Source organism: Sinocyclocheilus rhinocerous, unplaced genomic scaffold (assembly GCF_001515625.1).
Source record: "Sinocyclocheilus rhinocerous isolate Xijiao unplaced genomic scaffold, SAMN03320098_v1.1 scaffold711, whole genome shotgun sequence".
In the NCBI taxonomy this organism is placed as follows: Eukaryota; Metazoa; Chordata; class Actinopteri; order Cypriniformes; family Cyprinidae; genus Sinocyclocheilus; species Sinocyclocheilus rhinocerous.
This window is the reverse complement of record NW_015641018.1, coordinates 1,808,848-1,826,362: the sequence shown is the minus strand read 5'-3', so window position 1 is coordinate 1,826,362 and position 17,515 is coordinate 1,808,848. Positions and strand designations below refer to the sequence as shown.

Sequence of the window (17,515 nt, the reverse complement as noted above, 5' to 3'; positions counted from 1 at the left end):
GTATTACTACGTTTTTTTTTTTTTTTTTACCGTTTTTAAGGAAACCTTCTCATAAAAATAATTGTAGTAACAAACAAGTTTAATAGAGTCAGTTTAATTTTAAAATGATCTCAATTTTACACATACATTTTAGTTGCACGTACTCAATGTTTTTTAGTTATATGAACTTATACCAGGACATTATCCATTAAAGGGATAGTTCACCCAAAAATGGAAACTACCCCATGATTTACTCAAGCCATCCTAGGTGTATATGGCTTTCTTCTTTCAGATGAATACAATCGGAGTTAAATTAAAATGTCCTGGCTCTTCCAAGCTTTATAATGGCAGTGAATGGGTGTTGAGATTCAATACTCCAATAGAAGTCCAAAAAAGTGCATCCATCCATCATAAAAAGTGCTCCACACGGCTCTGGGGGTTAATAAAGGCCTTCTGAAGTGAATTGATGCGCATGTGTAAGAAAAATATCCATATTTTAAACTTTATAAACTGTAATCTCTAGCTTCCGCTAACTGTCACGTGTACATGAGAGAGGGGCGTTTCAGCAGATAATGTAGGCGAATCATAAGAATATGCTAGTCTTGCGAGAACCAAGTTGACAGCAAAGGAAACCCAGTCCAATCTTGGCTTATATCAAAATTCTCTGTTATTTTTCTTTACAATCTTCCTTTTGTACCTCTAATTCGTGACTGGTGTTTTGTTTTGCTCTCTCCTCTGCGCTTCCGCGTTCATCACTTCTTACCGGAGCTTTTACTGCGCCTATGTCATGTGTCATCTGCTGGAACGCCACTCTTTCTCGTGAACGCATGAATGGTAATTTTCATTTTTGGGTGAACTATCCTTTTAATATTTAACCCTAAAACACAACGCAGATACAGGTAAAACACCTGTAAAAAATCAATAAAGAAAAAACCTTAATATTAATTCAGTACATTGTGCTCTGTGTAGGTTTTTTTTTTTTTTTTTTTACAGTGCAGTTATGTTGTTCACAGGGCTAGATTTACCTCTTATTGTGACATAGGCAAAAACATTTTTGGGTCCCTCTTCCCTATACTATTACCATCCAAAAACAGCAAACAACATTCATCATAATCCGTGGAAACCATTGCAGTCTTCTATCACAGAATCCCGTTGCTGATTACAAAATGTTGTTTTATTATACAGCTACTAATGGAGGCTTGAGCTATTAATATGCAGACTAATGCAGCTACTAGAGAGAGAGAGAGATTAAGTCTAAGTCTGTGCGTCTCTTAACCATGTCCGGCATGCAGCAGCTCTACCAATAGTGAATATGTTATATATTAATGCCTAGAATGCCAATGCATAAATGTGCTTGTGCGTTTTAAGTTCCTGTTGCACATGTGTGCATGCAAATGCATTGAACAAATAGGGAAATTACTTTATACTACATTGATATTAGCACAGATGTCTTATTGAGTCAAACAACATACACTTTTATTCATGTCCCCACCCACAACCCAACCACAAGCTCTGCTCTTTAGCATTTTAGAAACCACTAAAACTTCACCGTAACAAAAACTCTTTCAAATGTCAAACACTTAACACTAAGGGGTCTTTCTCTTTAAATAAATAAATAACAAAACAGCACGTCATTTCCACATTTACTGTCCTGATCCAGCTTTAAGCATGCTGAGAACTAAAAATGCCCTGTTTAGTTTCAGTTAATGCAACCAAAATGATTCATGTAGTTTCAACACCAGATGGATTAGGTAAACATACTTTTCAGTAATTGCGTTTCTTTAGCTTATTATAATTACCTAAACTTAATTTGCAGCAAAAATAATTTGAGTATAAGTTGTTGTTAATATAATCTAGAAAAAAAATTATGTGGTACAAGAGGAGTCAAAGAGGGTCAAACTGCTTTAAAAATGATGGAATTAACACTTTAATTGATTTTAATTCTGAATGATAGTGGGAAATAAAAACACTTATGGCAATGTACATTTTTGGCAGTGTTTTCGCATACTGAAGCTTCATTCTTATTCTAATTATTCTTAGTGGTGATTCTTAATATATTCTGTAATACAGTAATTTCACATTACAGGTTGAAGAATAATATTGTTTGTATTTGGTTGATGAGATTGAGGGTTAGTTGTCATGATAATAATGTCACAATGCAATAAATCTCAAAAGGCTTTGATTTATTGTTGTAAAATGTAACTTGTTAAAATCCTCATTCACAAGTAGCACCATCAGTTCATTAAAATGTTTGAAAGCATATTACATTTGCAACAGGAAAGAAAGTTAAGACACTCTCTAATAGCATGTCACAGTGAAACATATACTTTCCTAGTAGCTAAATACAGTCTTAATACACAGGAGCTGAAACTAAGAATATGCTAAAATGTCAAAGCCCATTTCATCCCACAAAAAGATGGCTGTTATTAGGGCCATAAATGATTTTTTTGCCAAGTGGCAGGTAAAAATTTAACCCAATGGTTGGGTTAGTCCATATTTGACCCAAAGTTGGGTTGAAACAACCCAGCATTTTATAGAGTGTATGTTCATGATGATAAAAACAATTTAAATAAATAAATTAATAAATTAATTAAATGCTAATATTGCTTTTAATATTACTAGTATTAAGTATTAATTAAATGTTATTATTCATTTTCTCCTTATCCTTTTTTAGGTTTTTAATTCTCATTCTCAGTTCATGATAATTCTTAGTATTTTTAATAACTGTAATCATAGACTACAGTAAAATGACTATGATATTTTTTTCTACCATGACATATAAATTCTTTTGAAATAATATACCATTATTTATCTTGCAATACAGAGATGAGAATTCCTCATTCCTGCTCTCTCGCCCTACACTGTCCATGAAAAATAAATAAATTAAAGTAAAATAAAACAAGTGCAAAACAAATGCTTAGGGCGCACAGCTTTTAACTTTATTGGGAAATGACAAAATGTTTAACATTTAAAGCAAAAGTAAACCAAAGAGAGAGAGAGAAAATGAAATACTGCTCGGACTTCACAGTGTTGTCATGTAAAAGCTGCCATGCATGAATACGTGTTTGTAAAGTACGGCTTACAAAGCAGTGTCATTTTCACAGCCGTACAATAGAGTTTCCCAACCAGTCCAGACGAAATACTTTTTACCTGCGGGGCCGTCGCAACCTTCCACAGATACCTGATATCGTCCTCGTGTCCATGAGAGGTGATCATTTTTTCATAGATGCACGGGTGATAGGGCGTTTTCCCCTCACCCGAGAAATAAACGTGTTCCTGAGGCGAGACGCCCGCTGCAATGGCACAGATACCCATGAAGACGTCATCGATATACATAGAGGCGTTCAGAGACTGCGTGGCCTGATAGATTTTGGCTGCCACGTCGCCAGAGACCACGTACCCCGCCCCGGCGGTGTAATCTGGGTAGGAAGACCACTGGTACATGTCGAAGGGCATGTAGTATTTACTGTCCCTGCGGCGAACGGGAGGCGCACCCCTGTGAACGTGGCCGACCCAAAGGTTGCGCACGTTCTGTCTTCTGAGGTCCTGAAGGTAGTGCACCAGGTTGGGCAAATGGATGAAGACGTCGTCGTCCGCAGTCATGAGGAAGCGGGCATGGGCACAGTTTTCGTGCGTCCAGCGGAACTGAAGCAGCAGTTTCACAGTGAGGTTGTGGAACGTATCAAGGAAGTCCTGCTGAACCAAGTCACCATGGTTCATGTGCTCCTTGTGCAATTTGTCCTGCAGTGAGCTATCAAAGCGCACCACAGGGTGAACTCCCATAGCAAACACTAATTTTACGATAACGCCCAGCTGGTGACTTATGTAGGACTCGTTGCCCCAAGTGGAGCGAATGGCCTGTCGTCTTATGAAGTTTCCTGGGGAGGACTTCACGAAGAGGAGAAGCAGCACGTCTTTGTCTTTACAAACGCCCTCGTTGTTCAGCAAATAGGGGAAGCTACCAAACCTGGCGGCTTCCTTTGGGCTGACGCTGAGGCTTTTGTTGATGAAATCGTAGCTGTTGATTAGGTAGCGGTAGGAGTAGGACTTCACATGGCTCACGACACTGTGGTCCACGTGGTCCCAGCAAACCATAAGGACTGACATGACACAGCACATGGAGACAAGCTGTAGAAAATGCCATTTTCTCACCCTTCTGCAATTCATGAACATTCTGCTAAGCTGCGCACGCTCTCAACCCCTCTCTCTTGTCAAGTCCAGTAATGCAATCCAGATGTACTGCTCTCGATGATTTTCCAGGACTGGGTTTGCCTGAGTTCCATCGTAGTCATCTCAGTGCAGATGTGCTGGCCTACCGGAAGCGTTAACCCAAAACATTTTCCACCTTTTTGTGTCCTTTTTCTTACACTTTACACAAAACGTCTGTCGATCAAGAAAATCCACTATATGGCATTAACACTGCATTTGTGTTCTGTAAAGAAAGAAGAACGATTATCTCAAAACAGGGATTGCAATGATTTAAAACTAAAAATGATTTAAAAAGACTAAAAATAAAGACTAAAAATAAAAAAATGACTAAAAAGACAAAAATAATAATAAAACATTTAATATTTATTATATATTTAAACTCTAAACACGTGTAGGGTTGGTGTAGGGCGATAGAAAATACAGTTTATACAGTATAAAAACCATTATGCCTATGGAGAATCCCCGTAAACCACAAATGCAAGTGTGTGTGTGTGTGTGTGTGTGTGTATTTACACACACTACCATTAATGAAAAATTGGGGTCAGTAAGATTTTTTTTTTGAAAGAAGCTTCTTAGATGCTAAAAGTTTAACGTTATATTCGTTGCATACATATACTTCGTAGTAGACATCCTTTGGTATCGGGGCATTTTAATGAGTACGAGTACGAGTACAGGAGCTCAGTATCGGGCCCGATACCGGTATCGGTGCATCCCTACTATCCAGGGCTGCTTATATTTGATCAAAAATACAGTAAAAACATGAATATTCTAAAATATTATTACAATTTAAAATAACTGTTTTCTATTTTTGTATATTACATCTTATTGATGCCTGTGATGGCAAAGCTGAATTTTCAGCAGCCATTACTCCAGTCTTCAGCGTCACTTGATCCTTCAGAATTAATTTCTGATATTCTCAATCCTTTAGAATTATTTTTTCAGGATTGTTTTCTGAATAAAACATTCGAAAGAACTGCGCTGATTTGAACTAGAAATCTTTTGAATAAACGTAAAAGCCTTTACTGTCACTTTTGATCAATTTAATGCATCCTTGCTAAAAAAAAAAAAAAAATTTAATTTCAATGCAGTCACATATAAGCCATTTGCTTTCAAAACAACATTCCTCTTTAACAAATGCTGCCTGTTTGTATCATTTGTTGCGAGAGCTCATTGAAAACCTTGACCATGTGGGGAGACTCGGCGAATCGATCTTGTGAATGAAAGCAATCGTCGACTCAGCGCTACGCTGAATAAAAGGATTTAAACCACCGAACACGCTGATGTGCTGAGTGCTGTACAAAACATTCACGACCGCGAAAAGACTATTACAGCAGCAAATCTATTCAAAAGGCGCAACACAACAACAATGCATGTCATAATATCCCACACCCTAAACAGCCGAGTGCCAGGGGCAGAAGGGATTGTATGACAAACTGGATCACTTGCTCATACCAGCCACTCTGTGCAATTATTAGTTTCACATTAATCTGCTTGACTATCCATCCCATTTTTAATCATTTTGATTAAAACTTGCCTACATATATTTCATTATGTATTACAAATAAAGTTTATATACATAAAAAGATTGTTAATGTAGATTTGAATACATTCTGCTTTGCTTTACAAGTGAAACTGGTTACCTTCACTACATTTTCATTTTCACATGTGAATTTATTCAGTAATTTCAACACTGTTTCATGCTGACATGCCTTTAAAAAGTAAATTTAATCTTCATGACCTGTTCAACTCCTCTGTTTAATATGCTCATATAGCTTATCTAACAGTTTCGCCCACTATATCTCAGTGATCACAATCTCTTTCTTTTGATATGTTATCATCAGCTGTGTGTATTTCATTTGCATTTTAAATATCATAAAACACTCCCTAAGTGACTCATTTGAAAATCACTCCAAGCAAAAGTTCATATTTTAATAGCACAGTCAATCATATGATACTGACACCGTGTTTAAAAGAACAGACTTTTAGGCTGTCCTCACAGACTCAACAGTAACAGTCTCTAAGGCTTGACACAACAATGGAAAGACATTTTGCACTTCCAAAAGTTAAATCTCTTAGCTTTTTTTCCAGAGAGATCTCCACACTTAGTCAAAAACATATGACTTACCATTGAGGACCATCCATGATGTAGTAAATGTGCAAAAGTATTTGTTTTTAAGCCCTGGACCTCAGTCGTATTGTGGCAGCTGTACTGAAAGCAGTAGTGTGTAGCTGCTGGTGGAGCTTGTATTTGAATGGGAGTTTCCTGATGGGTGGGGAGGGGGGAAAAGTACATGCCTCTTCTTAAACATTGGCCAACTTTATCATACGAACAAACTGTGAAAAGAGAGACTTCTCTGACAGAATCGTGGAATTTGGGTCATCTGATTCACATAAGCAGACTACACCTCAGCACAATAAATGCAATTCATCGGTGTTAGAGGGGAAGTGGATGAGGGTCAATATCACTGTAGGGTGCCTTTTGGTGTCCTGTACATAACTCATTTGCCATGATAACCTAACATAAAAATGACTATGAAAGTGTGTGTTATATTAGGCTAAGTTTTTATATTAACAACAACAGCATTACTTCGCTCTTTAGATACATTTTCTAGATTTTTTTTTAGTTTTGTGTAAGAGGATGTGTTATTTTGCAATGTCCCATGCACTGCTCATTAAATTTAAATGATAGTAGAATAATGTCAAAATATAAGGCCATCCCTTTTAGTGACATCAGGACAACAGATTTTTTGTCTCTTCAATGGCGGGAATTTCAACAATTGAGGTGAATAAGTTGGTGACTTTTCATTTGACAAATTTTCTTCGTATGAGTTTGCTTACTTTCTTTGCCAAAGCTTAACATGTCAACCCTGTCGGCATAAAATATGCCAGAAGTGATTCGAATACAGTATTTTCAAAATATGTACGTTTAAATATACCAAATTCTCTTCAACAACCAGACTAAATATTTAGCTAGTCACAGTTCGTTGTAAGCTAATATGCTAATTGGAGCTCAAATACTCAAATACATACTGAAGCTTCCGTCTTAAACAGTGCCTCTCATCACACCGATGTTCTGACCTTTGTTTGACAAAATAATGAAAGCTTTTTTGTTTTGCGCTTTCTCAACAGCCACATAATGAATGAATTGATTGAGACGGAGAGGCTGTACGTGGAAGAGCTGCAGAGCATCATAGAGGTACATGTATCTGAAATTAAAGAAACAGGAAATGTTGCAAAAATGCACGCATTGTAAATACATGTACTGTTCAAAATTTTGGTTTCAGTAAGATTTTTTTTTTTTTTTTTTGAGAAATGGACGCTTTTATTTAGCAATGATGAATTAAATTAATCATTGACAGTATAGACTTTACAAGAGATTTAGATTTAAAATGAATGCAAATTAATTCAAATGATTTTCTTTTTATTTATTTTTTTTGTTGGTGTTGTTCATCTAAGAATCCTGAAAAAATGCACCACAGTTTCCAATATGAAGCAGAACAATTGTTTTCAACATTGATAATAGTAAGAATGTCTCTTGAGCAGCAAATCAGCATATTAGAATGATTTCTTAAGAATCATCCAACATTGATAATAATAAGAATGTCTCTTGAGCAGCAAATCAGCATATTAGAATGATTTCTTAAGAATCATCTGACGCTAAAAATAGAGTAATGGATGCTGAAAATTCAGTTTAAGATCACAGGAATAAATTGCATTTTAAAAACATATTAAAAGGTTCTGATAATGTTTCAAAAATGTTAGAAATTTAATAAATTGCTCAGAATCTCACACAGCTCATACAAATCACAAAAAAAGACTGATTTTTAGCAGTTGGTCCTAGTTCGCGATTTGTCAGATTAATAAGTATTTGCTGAAGTTCAGTTGTAATGTAAATGTATGTAAAAACAAGTGCATCAGCTGTAGTTATATTAGTTAAACATCTGTTGTGCAGTGTTGAAATATTTGACTGTGCTTTTGTTTGTCGTGTTTATTTTTGTGCAGGGATATGCCGCTGCACTGGATGACCCCGAGCTGATCTATTTGATCCCACCATCTTTGGAAAACAAGAAGGAAGTACTCTTTGGAAATCTGCCTGAAATCTACGAATTTCACCAGAAGTAAGGAATTGAAACTTTTTGACACGTCGTAATTTCCAACTTAAGGACATTATAGGCAGTTTCTAGCTGGTCAGGACTAAGGTAGACCACCTTGGACAAGCAACAAACTTGCTACCGTACCACTTGGTTGATCAGTTTGCACCAGCTACGTAGAAACCAGCTGCCATGTTCCAAAACTCGCTAGCAGCTCAAGCTGGATTTTCCAGAAGGGACTGCGCCCATGTCCAGTATGCGCCAGACCCTCCCTCAACGTGACCCCACATTCCTGACGAGACTCTTAGAACAACTGGTTAGGCTAGTTTCTTTTCTGATGCTTCACTATAGTGGAAACTTCACACCCTAATCATCTTATCCACAAGAGTTTTTTGAATAGTGAGCCAGAGACAAACAATAGTATGTAGGGAATGGAGGTGTGGTGGGTTTTGTGGCTTGTGATATTGGATTGTCACTAAAAGTCCATAGGGGGTTTGCGGGCCCGTTGTTCGGCTGGCCTCATGCTACCGATTATTGTTGTAGAGTTCATTGTCTCCCACCTGGTGTCGAGTTACAGCAAAGTCCAGGATTATGACAATAACAACCCCCATAGCGGGTTTGTGTGTCTGTCTCCCCATATGTCTTTCCTCAGCACCTGTTTCTACCGCGTCAATCGGGTGCAGATAAACAGCCGCTAATCATTGCCCATCATTCCCAGCTGCAGCCTTGTTTTTGTGCTTTTACAGTCACTGAAACATGTCATCATGTCAGTAATGAAAAGCGTGATTCCTCAAAGGCTTTTGTGTTTGTTGTTGATATTGGATATGCTGTATTGATTTGTTTGACAGACATGAAATATAAACACGCTTTTCTTAGGAATAATCATGTAAAGATTCAGTGAAAAGAGAGCAGAGGGATAGTTCACCCAAAAATTGTGTAATTTCTCGCATGATTTTCATTATATGTCAAATCAAAGGTGAAGTTTAGAAGAATGTTAATGCTACGCTTTCCCATATAATGAAAGTGAATGGTGACCAAAAATTGGACATAAAATATTATATTGTATTATATTATATTACTTTTATTGTGCTTCTTTGTGGTTTTTGGAGCTTTATAGTCTCTGGTCCTGGAAAAGAGCAGTGTGAGCTGCTTTTCCCTGCCTTTTGTCCACTCATTACCTTCAGTCATTCATTTGTTCCATTCTATTTTGACAGGACTTTTCTCAAAGAGCTAGAAAATTCTGTGGAAAAGCCGGAGTTAGTAGGAACATGTTTTTTGAAGCGGGTGAGTGACGTTATGGTGATGCGCTCTGTGAAATACAGTACAACTATAGTATGTGAAATGGGATCCTAAGACTTGTCTCCATCTGCTGTCTTACAGAAGGAAGAGTTACAAATTTATGAGAAATATTGTCAGAATAAGCTGCGATCGGAGGCTTTGTGGCGGCAGTGTGGGGACAGTATGTTCTTTCAGGTGAGGCTTATATAAACACACCTATGTATACACAGTATACTATTCAAAAGTTTGGGGTCAGTAAGATTTCTTAATGTTTTTGAAATAAATGCAGCCTTGGTGAACATAAGAGAGGTCTTTATGTAATCAAAAATACAGTAATATTGTGAAATATTAATATAATTTGAAAAAACTTTTTACTATTTAAATCTATTTTAAAATGTAATTTATTTCTGTTACGCAAAGCTACATTTTCAGCGTCATTCCTCCTCATTCTGATATGCTCATTTTCTGATCAAGTAACAATTATTATTATTGTCAATATTGGAAACAGTTGTGCTGTGTAATATATTTGTGGAAAACAGTGAAACTTTTTTTTCAGGATTCTATACATTCTAATTAGGGGTGGAACAGTTCAACTTACGGTTCAGTTCGTGTCACGGTTTTAGGGTCACGGTTTCGGTATGGTTCGGTATGTGCTATGTTTAGGAAAAACTATACTGTCAAATAAAAATAAGGAAAATAAGAATAATCTATCTAACTACAGGCAACAGCACAAATAAATACAATAGAGTAAAAATACAAATAAAATAAACAGTGATTTTCAGGCTTTTTTAGGTAGGTCTAACATTAGTTTTTAGGTACAGAAATTGAATAAAGTAATGAAATGTAAAACAGCATTGCATATTTGACTGTATAAATTAAAGATTAATCTTTATTAAAGTTACAAAAGCTATTCAATCAAGAGCAGTGAATGATTTCTTTGTTGTTGCTGTTTGATTAATATTAAGAAAGTGCTGTCACTTTAAGAGAATGCACTGATACAGTACGTTCAGCCGGCTGTCTGCTATAGGATACTTACCAAGACGGGCATTTTGACATAATTTTTGTGTGAATTTGTCCATTTAAACACAATACTTCAGAGAAAGCTTAATATTTGCACGCGTTCTGAGGCGCGGGTTTGCACGCTTCGGATGAGCGCACGCACAAATGGTCTCACTGCGCATGCGAGCTCGCGTCCTCTGGCTGAGACTGGCTCTTAAATGTTTAAACTGGCAAAGCTTAAATGAGTTTAGTTTAAACACAGATATCAACGTGTGCTGTTCAGGTCTCACCTGTGCGCGCGCGCTATCAGCACCCGGGTGATGACGGAATAAATGACTGCTCATATTCCAGCATACGGCATTCGCATTGAACAAGAGTGAATGGTTTGTCCACGTTTTTTTTTTTTTTTCATTGCTGCTGTTGTAATGTATTTGGAAGCCAGAATGCACATCCATCAACAGAAACATATATTAGCCGAACCCTGTTTGTTTTACGTGTTATTTATAGCAAACCGTATTACAGATAAATTGAACCACGGTCCTAGCACGTGCCGAACCGTGTGTGGAGAACCGTACGGTTCGATTTTTTTTCGGCGAACCGTTCCACCCCTAATTCTGATACTCACTTTTGATCAGTCCTTGCTAAATAAAAGTACATTTTCTTACAAAAAAAAAAATATTTATTGACCCCAAACCTTTTTTTTTTTTTTACTAAACAAGAGTCTCTTCCCTAGTATAAGAGAACTAGCTCCCTTTCAAATGTTAAAAGAGTTTTTAATGATTTTTGAACGTAGGAGTGTCAAAAAAGGTTGGACCACAAGCTTTCATTAGATGCGTATCTGCTAAAGCCTGTGCAGAGAATCACCAAGTACCAGCTGATGTTAAAGGTAAGTCTTTTTCCATCTTTTTCAGTTTGTTGCATATGTTTGTTTGTATATCAAGGTGGAGATCTCTCAGTTGACTTTTTATTGATTTTAAATTACGCTAATATACTAACCCTTAACTTTCACCCATTTTACATGTAAAATAAGACATTGTTTTTTCACACACATTTCTCGATCCACTCATTTTACAGGAGATGCTGAAGTGCAGTAAGAACTCAGAGGGCACCGCAGAACTGGAGGAAGCTCTGGCCACAATGCTGGATATCATCAAATCAGTCAATGACTCCATGCATCAGATCGCCATTACTGGTTTTGAGGTTTCTGCACATTACATTATGTGTATCACAATAATTTGCATGTTGAACAGATACGGTATTTGAAGGTCAATATTTTGCATGGTGTGCACCTGCTTTTGTGTGTGTGCTAATTTAAGTCTTATATGTGATTTCAGGGCAATCTGAATGATTTGGGAAAACTGCTCATGCAGGGGTCGTTTAATGTTTGGACAGACCACAAGAAAGGTCACAGTAAAGTGAAGGACTTGGCACGCTTCAAACCCATGCAGAGACATCTCTTCCTCTACCACAAAATGCTTTTGTTCTGCAAGAAACGTGAGGAGACATCTGATGGCCATGAGAAATCCCCCTCCTACAGTTTCAAACACTCATTAAAGGTAGGACCGACACCATCAGAGACTTGTGCATGAAAGTAATGAAATAGTTAAAGGTGCAATAGGTGATTGTCTTCAGAAACATTTTTTGTGTAGCCTATTGTAGTAATGTTGTCTCTGGTCTGTGAGTGTAAATGCGTTCAGGGGGCGTGGCTTTGGACGGCGATTGCAGGAAGGGTGGGACGTTCGCTTTCAGTGCTATCAGGCTAAAGTTAGCATTTTCCAAGATCTCCTATTGTACCTTTAACATCTGGCTATACAGAATGAGCTTCATATCTTACACTGAAGGCATATTTTGTCCTTGAACAACGTGGCAACTTCCTATTTGCTCTACGTTCTCATTTATTTTCAGAGCAAGTATTTGTCATCTTGATTGTGACATTAGACATCAATTTAAAAAATCCCTAGTAGTTGTCAGCTGGTTGTGCTCAGGTTTTACATTAAGTGGTGATCTAACACACACACACACACACACAGACATGTGTATTTGTGTGTGTGTGTGTAATATATACATGTAGATTTAAATTTAGATTTCATTATTTGATTAAATTAATAATTTAATAGTTTATCCTTGATGAGTTGATAAGCCTATTTATTTAATATACTGTCATAATATTGTAAATAATCGTATGTATAGCATTTTTTCCATGCTGATGTGACCCTGTCATAAGAAATTTGCGTCTAATTTTGAGTCATGACTTCGCTATAGAGCAATCATTTCCCTCTAAATCATCATTATCAGTGTATCAAAATGCTGAATAGTGAATTATATATGGGCCACGCTAAAAATAAATACATTTTTAGATCATATTATATTTGATAAGTTGAGAAACTGATCAGTGATGTGTTTTTTCTCCCCCCAGATGAGCTCGGTGGGAATCACAGAAAATGTAAAGGGAGACATCAAGAAGTTTGAAATCTGGTACAATGGTAGAGAGGAAGTTTACATTGTTCAGGTACAGGACACAATTATTTTTTTTATTAACGACATAAATAATTTTGAGTATGCAAAGTGGGGTCCAAACATATAAAAAGGTTTCTATTGACCAAATGTGAGGCTCTTATTTTCTGAAAATAATTCTCTATTGTTTTCTGAAAGCACCATGTTGTTCCATCTGTTGGCCATGAGAGGGAACTGTTGTCCCACAGTAGAAAGGTTCCCATTGTTATAACAGGTCCTACATTTTCTGTCAGGCCCCTTCGATGGAAGTGAAGAACACATGGGTGTCAGAGATCCGCAAAGTCTTAACAAGCCAGCTGGAAGCCTGCCGAGGTATTTCTGAGCAAACCTCCTTAAACTCTCCCTTCACGCAAACTCGGTCTACTAAAAAACTTGTTACAAACTACCCTGGAGAAAACATGATTCAACTACCACGTAAAGCCAAAATTAATTGAGTTCACAATGACAACCTGAATCAACCTCATCTTCCTAACTTTTTTTGCATAAAAATTTTTTATACAGCTCTTCTCAGAGCTTCGAAACACCTAAAGAGATAATTGGGCTGTGATGTGGATCTATCGGATGGAGATAGATGTTATCTCAAGTTTTTAGTTTTCATGGTTGCTTAGTAAAGGCACTGAAATCAACATCAAAGACCAAACGAATCCTGGAGGTGTTTTGTGTGCTGTGTGAATATAGTATGTGAACATTGAATAACCTCTGTATGACCTCTCTCTCTCTCTCTCTCTCTCACACACACACACACACACATGGCATAGAAGCCAGTCAACTCCATCAGAAGATTACAGAGAACATCTACCATGCTCCTATGAGGTATTTTTATAGCCATTTTTTTATTTTGCTTTTATTTAACTGGCCCCAATGTTGTGTTTAGTGGATGTACTGTAAAGTCAACTTCCCTTATATTTACACAAGTGTTGAGTAACCATGGGTGTAGTTCTTCACATTAATGTTTGACACCCAGAACGTTTTAATAAATAATTTTATATTTTGAACAGCATATCATTTTGCTCTAGTACTGTAGTTTTATCTCCTCCTAGCTCCGAAACTGTCTCTATTCAGTAGCTTTATTTTCACAGCTGTCTGCATCTAATAACAAACCAAATTACTCTTTGTTTGTACATGCAAACATAATATTTACTTATGGTGGATATAATAGAGTGTTTGTGTCTCACACTTCTGATTAATGCTGTACTAAGCACATTGTGTCTTATTTAGATTTCTACAAACTACAATATTGTTTTATGGAAATTAGGCTAATCTGTTTACTTGATCTAATGTAAGAATATGACCAAATCCTGATTAATATCGAAACATTCTTGTGTATTTAAATGCAGTCAGTGTTCTTGTCAACCGAACATCAAAAGTTTGGGCTTTGTAAGATTTCTTTGTCTTTTTTAAAAATGTCTTATTTTAATATATGTTATAATATATGTGATGGCAAAGCTGAATTTTCAGCGTCATCATTACTCCAGTCTTCAAGGTCACATGATCCTTCAGAAATCATTCTGATATGCTGATTTGCTGCTCAAGAAGCATTTCTTCTTATTATCAGTGTTGAAAACAATTGTGCTGCTTCATATTTTTTGTGGAATCTGTTATTAATTTGGGGGGATTCATTGATGAATAGAACGTTCAGAGGGGAAGTATTTATTTGCAATAAAATCATTTTATGCCCTTGCTATGTACGTAACTTTTGATCAGTTCAATAAATCCTTGCTGAATAAAAGTATTCATTTAAAAAAAAAAAAAAAAAACTTACTAAACCCAAACTTGTGAACAGTATATGCTTATATAGTTTTTACAGTTTTAAATGCAACTTTTTTGGTGAAATACTTTGATTGAAAATTGCTTGTGCTCTCTTTCTGCATGGGGCCACTGTATGCATGCAAACACATATTCTTTTGACATTTGCATCAGTTTTTTTACTGTTGTGTTCTGCTGACTTTGCTTTTATTGACAGAAATATGCGCAAAACAGCTCTCCGGCAGTCTGACTCTTCCAGTCCCGAAACAGGCTACAGGCGTGGTGATACAGGCCCAAATATGCGTCAAAAACGAGGTGAGAGCCCTTATAAATCTCTTATAAAGGCAACCGTTTCTCTAACCAACCAAACAAGCAGAAGTATTCGCCCTTCAGAGCCTGCAGCGGTCAACAAGCACTTTCATTTTCACTATTCATTTGTAGTGAAAGGCTATTTATCACAGAGTGTTGTCTGTCTTCTTCTCTCCTACTTACTTTTAACCATTTAGTGCATTTTCCTTAATTAGGCCATTATCTCTAATCTCTGCTGTAATGGCTGTAAAATTGCCAATGGGTAATTGGTTACTGGTAAGCACTTCAAAGCTATATTCCCCTTGGCAAGGTATTTTTGAGATGAAGCTCCGTTATAATGCTGAACGTATTGAGTCCTCTGCCGTTTCAGTCGGTCGGTCTGACCTGGACTGCTCTTGTGGAGGTGGTTTGGGGTAAATATCGCTCGGCTTGGTCTTACTGTCCTGTCAGGTTGCAGATTCTTAGTGAGTAAAGGATTGTGACAGGTGTTTAGTTCCTCTGAGGATAGAAGTCCTCTCTGTGCTGACCCAGCGCCCCTGACAAACCCAGCCTGGAGGCAGAGGATCACGAGTCTCTGACCTGAGCTGGAGATGTTTTACACTTCTAAACATGACTCACCTTAGTCTTTGATGCCTCTGATACATCCATTATGGTATAGATTGATGCTTTTTTTCAAAGGCTGCTGCCATTGCAATATCTAGAGAGCATAATATAATATAATGCAGATATTGTACAATTTATTCACACAAATGAAATGAACATGAGATATGTATTTACTTTAACAAATATGTTTTAGGATAATTGTACTTTTAAATAAAGTACTATTTATTTGCTATTAATCCTTAAAATCAAAATATGCAAATCAAAATATAAAAGTTAGGTTTTTAAAGATTGGATTTAAAGATTAACAGTTTGGTTTTTAAAAGTGTAATTTAAGATTTTTTTATGGTAAATAAATGGTAAATTGTGAAATATTATTACAATTTAAAATAACTGTTTTCTATTTTAATACATTTTAAAATATAATTTATTTCTGTCATGACAAAGCTGAATTTTCAGTGTCATTACTCCAGTCTTCACTCTCACACGATTCTTTAGAAATCATTCTAATATACTGATTTGCTGCTCAAGACATGTTGATTATTATTATTATCGATGTTGTGCTGCTTAATATTTTTGCTGAAACCATGAAACATTTTTTTAGGATTCTTTGATGAATAGAAAGTTCAAAAGAACACCATTTATTTATAATAATAATAATAAAAAAACTGTAGAATAATAAATGTCTTTACTTATTTTAAGCCCAGTTTTATCATTCAATCAAACCTCCAGGAACTTTTTTTTTAAATATGTCAAATATGTGTCTTCTGCTGTATGTTTGTATACAGTATGACATGACTTATACATGTAGAATGAGATCCTGAATCTTGTTTTGTTTCAAAGATGGTCTAACATCTGGATAAATGGGGAAACATAACACCCAATATCACCTGAAGGGGTTAATACAACAAAAACAGCATATATGGGCCGCTCCATCACAGACAAAACGATTATTTTTCATGGAAGATCCTTTTCCCTGCTGTTCACCTCGCCCTCCACCATTTTCTACCTGCTGCTTTAACCGCAGCCCTGTCCTCCTCTCCTCTTCTAGCTGACGCTTCCGCCAGCCTCGGCTCGGAGCGATCTGCTCTTGCTAGAAAGCGCTTCACCTTACAGGGCCTGTCAAACCGCAGGTCTCTCCCCGCAGGTAACAGCACAGCATCATGGCTCGTCTCTATTCGGACTCATCCATCATCTCATCCTGGTGTGTGCCTGTTGTCCCTGTTGTTAAAATTCATTGTCATCACTGTCAGTCGTCTCCGAGATCGCTTAAGCCTTTTTTCCGACGTGAGTGACTTCTGAAAGAAATGTGGGACCCTCAAGAGCTTTGTCATCGCAGAATATTTGAATTCTCAGAGAATCTGAATTGTGTGCAAAGCAAGTCAGCCTCTTCAAGCTTAAGCAAACGTCATAGTGTAGTGTTACACTGAGCTTACACTATTCTATTATCACTTTATTTTGGTCTATCTATCTATCTATCTATCTATCTATCTGTCTGTCTGTCTTCATTAGAAGACTTACTATTATCACTTTATTGGGCTATCTATCTATCTATCTATCTGTCTGACTGTCTGTCTGTCTTCATTAGAAGACTTACTATTATCACTTTATTGGGCTATCTATCTATCTATCTATCTGTCTGACTGTCTGTCTGTCTTCATTAGAAGACTTACTATTATCACTTTATTGGGCTATCTATCTATCTATCTATCTGTCTGACTGTCTGTCTGTCTTCATTAGAAGACTTACTATTATCACTTTATTGGGCTATCTATCTATCTATCTATCTG

At 36.7% G+C, this 17,515-nt stretch overlaps 2 protein-coding genes across 3 annotated transcripts in view; one reads left to right on the top strand and one right to left on the bottom strand.

The window, feature by feature from the left end:
• Positions 1–17,515, top strand: part of mcf2l2 (MCF.2 cell line derived transforming sequence-like 2) — a 67,296-nt gene that overhangs the window by 36,230 nt on the left and 13,551 nt on the right. The window contains exons 16-27 of one of the 2 annotated variants that reach the window (XM_016570033.1): positions 7,318–7,384; positions 8,191–8,306; positions 9,494–9,563; positions 9,660–9,752; positions 11,350–11,442; positions 11,631–11,756; positions 11,891–12,112; positions 12,973–13,065; positions 13,304–13,382; positions 13,829–13,883; positions 15,034–15,131; positions 16,777–16,872. In XM_016570033.1, coding sequence (XP_016425519.1) covers positions 7,318–7,384; positions 8,191–8,306; positions 9,494–9,563; positions 9,660–9,752; positions 11,350–11,442; positions 11,631–11,756; positions 11,891–12,112; positions 12,973–13,065; positions 13,304–13,382; positions 13,829–13,883; positions 15,034–15,131; positions 16,777–16,872 — 1,208 coding nt within the window. The remainder of the gene's footprint in view (positions 1–7,317; positions 7,385–8,190; positions 8,307–9,493; positions 9,564–9,659; positions 9,753–11,349; positions 11,443–11,630; positions 11,757–11,890; positions 12,113–12,972; positions 13,066–13,303; positions 13,383–13,828; positions 13,884–15,033; positions 15,132–16,776; positions 16,873–17,515) is intronic. The other variant, XM_016570032.1, reaches the window with a different exon arrangement.
• b3gnt5a (UDP-GlcNAc:betaGal beta-1,3-N-acetylglucosaminyltransferase 5a) lies at positions 2,897–6,446 on the bottom strand. Its single transcript, XM_016570035.1, has 2 exons — positions 6,314–6,446; positions 2,897–4,411 (listed from the first exon to the last, which is right to left on the bottom strand). The coding sequence occupies exon 2, from the start codon at positions 4,150–4,152 to the stop codon at positions 3,013–3,015; it is 1,140 nt and encodes a 379-aa protein (XP_016425521.1). The 5' UTR covers positions 4,153–4,411; positions 6,314–6,446; the 3' UTR covers positions 2,897–3,012.